General features: G+C 40.2%; 1 protein-coding gene across 2 annotated transcripts in view; it reads left to right on the top strand.

Moving 5' to 3' along the window:
* The window catches only part of Kif16b (kinesin family member 16B), a 272,919-nt gene that overhangs the window by 244,941 nt on the left and 20,620 nt on the right, over nucleotides 1-7,358 (top strand). For both annotated transcript variants that reach the window (XM_029474203.1, XM_021150816.2), the window contains one exon: nucleotides 913-996. In XM_029474203.1, coding sequence (XP_029330063.1) covers nucleotides 913-996 — 84 coding nt within the window. The remainder of the gene's footprint in view (nucleotides 1-912; nucleotides 997-7,358) is intronic.

Raw genomic sequence — 7,358 nt, 5'->3', positions numbered from 1 at the left:
AGAAGAAGAAGAAGAAGAAGAAGAAGAAGAAGAAGAAGAAGAAGAAGAAGAAGAAGAAGAAGAAGAATTAAAAGATGACTATGGGCTTTTAAGACACAGCTAGAGAACTAATTGCAAACCTTCATTTTATAGGAAGTGTGATGGATTTAATGAGAAGCCCCCTTTCCCTTGCTAATCTTCATGTACACTAACCTAAAAGAAAATCATGTGGACTTTTTAGTGGACCTTAGTAATTGTCTAAGAAATAGTTTACAAAATGATGAAGCAGTTTATAGATAGTTTTCAAATTCTCATCTCCATTGAAAAGTAATAATTGTATGGGTTTAGTGCTTACATTACATAGCAGAATCAAAATATAAATAAATAAATTGTATGAGGGCACCTGACAAAAATTGACCCCTTCCCCCACGAGGCTGCATTAGAGGATCACTTGAGTTCCAGAGCAGCCTGAACTGTAAACTTAACTGTAGGCCAGCGTAAGCTTTAGGGTGAGACACTATTTCAGAAAAGCAAAAGCAAAAGTAACACATATACACACTCACTAGTGGGTTAGGCCTCACCTGTATCCCACAGGTACCTGGGCTAGTGTCATTTAGGGCTTGTCTGTTTTATGGAAAATGCTACATGACATGGAATCTGATATTTAGAATGTATTGTTCAAAATCACACACACACAAACACACACACACACACATACATACACACATGTTTTCTTACTTGATACTGAGGAATCTAATCCAAAATTGCCTAATCTTTTCAATGTTGATGGCAACCTGGGGAAAGACCTACCACCTTTAAATTTTAAGCTTCTCTCTTCACTCCATAATAGGGATACTAAATAAAAGTTTAATTAAAAATAGGCAAAAGTTCATTGGTATGGCCTTAATATATCTCGTGAAATCTGTATTTCAGCTCGCTGCTCTTGAATTCCCTCCAAAGAAGCTGTTTGGAAACAAAGACGAGCGGGTAGTTGCTGAGCGGCGGACACACTTAGAGGTAAGAGATCAAGCTTTTCACCTCCCTGTGTAGAAAATCCACCATCTGAATGATTGGCAAGAGCAGCTCCGGTTAGCCCTTTGTCAACTGTGAAGAGCTGCTTCGTTAATGCAGGAGATGGCAGCAGGGTGGTGCTATGACTTGATTTCAAATCAGGTCCTTAGCCCCCTCTGGTTTGGCTAGCATCTTTCTGATTTTGAAGAAGACACCCTTGTTCTGAGGGTTAGGACACAGTGTGTGAGTGAGCGCTACATTCTCCCCTCAGCCAGATGGCATGCAATGTAGGATGAGAGCACAAAGCTTGCTGAGGAAAACTTGGAATTAATTAACCAAACTTACAGTATGTCGTCATTGTTGCTTTTTCAAGTGCTTTGGGAGGGAGAAGTCGCGGACCTATTTTAGTCCTAGTTCCAAGTCTTTGTATTTATTTTAACTTTATCCGCCAAGCTCGCTACACATAGATCCCAGTTTAACACAACCTGTTTTTGTGGCTGCCTTGTGCCAATCAATACCCATAGCTGACTGTTGTCTTCAGTTTGTGGCTTCAGGAGTATACAGTTGATAATATTTTGTTAAAATCTGACTGCTTTTACCAGAGTAACTCCAGGATACCCTCAAAGCTCCCTTTGTTGTGACTTTGTTGGGAATAGTCACATGACTTATAATATAATCCTATCAGAACAGACCGTTCTAATGGGTGACTTAAAATGTAAAAGTTTGGGGATGGTCTTGTTTCTCTGGACTGCCAAGTTGAACATGGCTGCCTGTGGGCTTCACGTGGTGTCAGTGAACCAAAATGTAGGGAATTGTCTTAAGCTGTTGTATCTAGAAGGCTCCTATGAGAGCAAAGGGGAGACATGGAGAAATGAAGTAGTGGATTGTTCTAAGAGAGGGCACATTTCAGTGAGGAGCCATGCTTCCAGAATCTGCAGATGCACTGCAGCTACACATTTGAGGAAGTCCTGAGACTGTGAGGGACTCCAAAACTTACCCTGTGAAGCATGGACTTATGAGAAGAATTAGCCTTCAAGGACAAGGTTATTTTTGTGAGTCTGCCTGGATTTACAGTGCTTATGTTAAGTGCTTATAAGATTCAAACAAACAAACAAACAAACAAACAAACTTAAATAACACTTATAGGAGTGATGAATTTTTTTTCTCTGAACTTTAACTGCCTTGACTAAGTACCCTCATCTTTAATGAAAACATGGAGAATGGTGAGTTACAAACTTGTTTTAAAATTTGATTATTATGGCTATTGCCATTTCTAGCTTCCCAGACGTGATGGTATTCACATGAAGCCAGCACTCCTGCAACAGACTGGCACGGTTCAAGAACAGAACTTGGAGGTGTTTGCTTTCCATTCCAAGTGCACAAGACTCATTCATGCGTGGTGTTTTTTCTTGTAGTCCACATTTGTTCCTTCAGTGTTTCCTATCGAGGGGTGTGTAATCTTTTGACATTCTGACATGATTTTGCCATCTCAAAGTGATCAAGATCCCAACATCCACTTGAAGGCTATGTCCTCAGTCACCCAACTTTTGCTCACCAGGTTCCACTTTTCACAGACTCGCTACCTACCAGGAACGCCCAAGTAGAAGCTAAGTCTTTAACACACGTGTCTCTGGGGACGCTTACCCTGGCCACAGGACTGCATATAGAACACGCGTTCCTTCGGCTGCCTGGGTCTGTCCAGTGCTGGTGCTTTTACAGAGTGTGCCTCATGTCTTGGGGAAACAGGCACTTGTGTCAGAAGATAAATAAATGTGTTTCACCTAAAACTGAATGGTAAATCTTAGAGCGTTATCTTCTCTTCAAGAAGCAAGTATAATTCACCTTCACTTTAATAGAAAATTAATCTAAGATCCTTGCATTAATTTCCTGTAGATATTGAGACTTTTTGTTTGATCTTCTACTATCAGAAGTCACTACTTGAGTTAGTGTATTTTTATATGGAAAATAAGAGTTTCTTTCCATTAACTGCTTATGTTTAACTCAACAAACATTTATTTAATTTCTCTCCCGTGCTGGACCCAGTACTGAGTGCTATGTAGAATGACATTTTTTTTCCCTCTAAGAACATATGCTTAAGTTTCCCTATTAAAATTTATCTGGAGATGTCACAGATACAGGAACACATAAAGAAAAGTGAACTTCAGTTAGACCCATATCTATAATATCTGTATTACATCTGATATCTATAATGATGGCTTAAAATGAGTTAATATTATTAAAATTCAAAAATACAGTTTTATAATTGCAATAACTTTGATACAGCTATGTAGATGGTGATTTTTAGTGAGTTTTATTGTGTATAGCAGTTTTCCAAGTTATAAAAGTTAAGTCTTTTAAAATAATGATTTCATAAAATGCTGGGTAGGAATGAAAAGCCATGATGAGAGCTGTTTCAGAGGTGGATTCCATATATTGGAAAGATCAGTTGTGTGCCTTGTGCTTGGAGACTAGGACTGTAGCATGTAACATACTACATCAGAAAATATAGGCATAGGAAAAGATGCTAGGTGATGGAATATCAGCTTGACTCCAGGACCCTTAGTGATAAAGCTATAATGCCTCCATCCAAACAACTTTGCCTGGCAACACGTGATCATAATTAGAGCCCGTTTTACATAATTTCCCCCTGTAAATGATTTACATACACATTCAGATGCTTCCTGGAACTTTTCTTCACAAAGAAACGTAGAATCTTAAAAATATTTCGAACTTGAGTGAGTCTTTCCATTGCTGCCTTCCTGACCAAGCTGGAACCAGTTTGGTGTGTACAAAAATAAACCTTGCCTTTAAGCAGTAGAGTTCTAGAGCTCATTATCACTCCTGTCTTTGGGACTGTGGTGGCTAGCGTTGTCTACTTGACAAACCTAGAACCTTCCAGGAGGCCCTCTAAGCAAGCCTTTCATTACATTAGTTGAGGTAGAAAGACCTGCCTACTGTGGGCCACAACATTTCCTGGCTGAGATCCTGCTCGCTGTCAAGATGGAGGGAAGCAGCAGCATGCCTTCAGCCTTCTCTGTGTCACCCTTACTGTGCACATGATGTGTCAGCTGCTCCAAGCCCCTGCCATCTTCATTCTTTGTGGTGGAACTGTGAGCCATAATAAAGCTTTTATTTATTTATTTATTTACTTACTTACTTATTTTGGAGTGTCTTTTGTCAGAGCTTTGGATCACAACAATAAGAAAAGAAACGTAGACAGTGGTCATGGCGGGGAGATTGCATTTGGTTATGGTCTCACATGTTTCTGTTGGAGGGAAGGCATGTATTGTGATTGCTGACTTAGTCTGTGGCGAAGAAAGTTTCCAAATCTTGATTGTTTACAGTTTTATTTATTTTTAAAGATGTGGCACATGCTTCCCATGTAGATTTACTCTTGTTTTGTGTTTTCACACACCCTTTGTGCTAGCTGTCCCTTCTGTACCCCTTCCTTATGCTCTCCTCATTCCCATCCCCACATAAACCCTCTTAACCCCTCTGTTCTCGGAGCAGACTCTTAAGCTACATGCAGGCAACAGAGTCATGGCTGATTACATTCTCCGTCCTCCCTGATCCTTCACGTGTGCCTCACCTCTGCTGAGTTTCCAGAAAACCTGCCCAAATTAGCTTCCAAATTAATGAGATTTTGTTGTTTCCTTTTTGTTAATTGATGAGAGGTGCATTTTAGGTTATGAATTTCAGAGAACATACTTTCTACTTGAAAACATTTCTGCTAATCATTCTAATAGTCTGTCAATTCAGGACATAACTGTGATGAAGGAAATTTCTCAAATTCTCTAAAACTTTAAAGTCTTCAAGAGGAATAGAACCACCTTGGGAGTAAGAACCTGAGAAGTTTCTAGAAACTTTTCTTCAGTGTACAGGCAGCAGGCACTTTCATTCCCTTAATTAACACACTAGCAAGGTAGGCTAAAGTAGCTACAAGCGTGGGCCTAATGTGCAGCATCCAGCCCTTGGTCCTCAGTGGCTAGTCACTGCCTCAGTTCCTGCATCTGCAAAATGCTGCCACACCATCTCTGCACCTACACTGAGGGAAACTGAGCATGTGCGCAGAACACAGAAGCTGCTACAGAGATAAATAAAACACCCAAACATGGTGGCTGGTGCAATGGGTATGAAGATTGTGATGATGCACCATAGGGGTGAAGAGGGGGAGGAGAAGGGGGAGGAGGAGGAGGGGGAGGAGGAGGAGGAGGAGGAGGAGGAGGGAAAGGACAACTGCAGTGGTGGGCATTGAAGTCATATGTGTGTTCTTGCTTGTGATGATAAGTTGGAGGCACTAGAAATATCTTGGTGTGCTGTCACCCTCTCAGTCTGTGAAATAGAAGGGCCCGTCTGAAGCTTTGGATCGCAGTGGAACTGTTGGCAAATATAAGAAGGACCAAAAATCCAAGGTTCTTTTTTTTTTTTAGATTTATTTATTTATTATATGTAAGTACACTGTAGCTGTCTTCANACACNCCAGAAGAGGGCGNCAGATCTCNTTNCGGNTGGTTGTGAGCCACCATGTGGTTGCTGGGATTTGAACTCTGGACCTTCGGAAGAGCAGTCGGGTGCTCTTACCCACTGAGCCATCTCACCAGCCCAAATCCAAGATTCTTGTGAAAGCTGCACTGTTGTTCACATTCCAATTTTATTTCTAGCTGGTTAGTTCCCTCTGCACATGTACCATGCCATGACTACAAGCTTGTCACTCCAGAGTCACCAGCTGACCCGAGGAGTACCAGGAGCTCATCATGGAAAGAAAATAGCTAAGTCTCAGTGGTTTTCAGTCAGATCCCTCAGGACTATATCTACATTTTAAACAATGTTTAAAGGTCAATTGACTCAAGTCAACAAGGGTATATATATATATATATATATATATATATATATATATATATATTTACACACACACACACATAAATAAATACCTACATACATACCATGGGGAACCACTTTGGATTTGTAATATTTGGGAGAATGTTAAAAAACAAAAACAAAAACAAAAAAACAAAACAAAACAAAATTTGCTCTGGACTAGTTTTAAAGTCTATTCTATGATTAGGTATACTACTAATTCTTGTCAAGAAATCCAACACAGTATGGTTTAAATTTTGACTGAATTTTAAAAGTAATATCCACACTGTTTTGGGTAAGGCAATATTTATTTTGTCTGTGTTCAGACATGATTATGTAGTGTTCTCAGTGTTCTGTTTTCTGTTTGTCTTGCTTTACCCTTCTATAGTCACAGGGTAACCTTATCTGATGTTAGAATTCTATGACCTTGCTTATAGTCCACAGGAGAACAGTGAGGCTTGGCTGTGAACAGCAGGCCAGTTCTGGGGGGGAGGGGGGTGGGTCTTTAAACATTCTCTCACAGCACAGGATGCCCAGAGTCTATGGGTATAGGTCTTTCTAATTGAAGCAGTAAACTAAATGAAGAGATATTTTCCAAATGCCTTTTCTGCTGAACACACATGTGAGTGATGTGTGTTCTGCTGAACACACATGTGTGTTGACATGTTCTGCTGAACACACATGTCAGCATTAATGCATGCTACTGCCCTAAGCCTCATTCTGAACTGTGAGCCCTCCACCATTCACCTTGCTTTTTCTTACAGTAATGTCTCATTCAGTTTGTTTTCAGTCTTAAACATTGACATTCCAACAAAAAAACCTATTACTTGGTTTAGATATTCTATAGTCTGAGTCCTTTCAATTTCAAAGTAAATTTTAAGAAAAAAACTCACATTTTCTGTTTCCTCAGACATTTAGCTATCAGAAAGCTCTTTAAGAATCTATGCTTAATTTAACATTCTTTCCATCTATTTTCTGCTGATTTTACACAATATCTAATGGTAGAACTATTCTAAAACATAGCTGAAGATTAAAGAGATATCTCCCAGAAAGGACCATTTCTTCCTCCTCAGAGGATTGTGTTTTTTCTTCTGGTTATCTGCTTACTTGTATTAGCAAGGGCTATTTTCTGTTATTAGGCCATTAGCACCACTATCTACAGCAAAGCATTCTGAAGAGGGTTAAGTGGCTGTTGAAGTGTGAGAAGAAGCTGAACCAGAGTTTGGAGGCTTTCAGTTACCGGTGCCACGGAAATAAGAGGGTGTACATGTTGGGATCCTGGAGCTAAGCAATGTCAAGAAACCCTTTCTGTAATAAAAACTCCACCAGCCTGAGCGGAAGCTCTTTGACCTTCACTATCACCCAATAGAGGAGAAAATACCACTTTGCTTACCACGAGCAGTCAGAGTAAAGCAACATTCAAACAAGCATTTCCACAGTGAGTCCCTCCGAGAGGCCTTGCAGATGAAGGGAGTGCCCCCCCCCCCCCCACACACACAAAGGGCTTTTAT

This window comes from Mus caroli, chromosome 2 (genome assembly GCF_900094665.2).
Source record: "Mus caroli chromosome 2, CAROLI_EIJ_v1.1, whole genome shotgun sequence".
NCBI lineage: Eukaryota > Metazoa > Chordata > Mammalia > Rodentia > Muridae > Mus > Mus caroli.
Note: the sequence above shows the minus strand (reverse complement) of the source record. Positions and strands in the feature narration are given on the sequence as shown.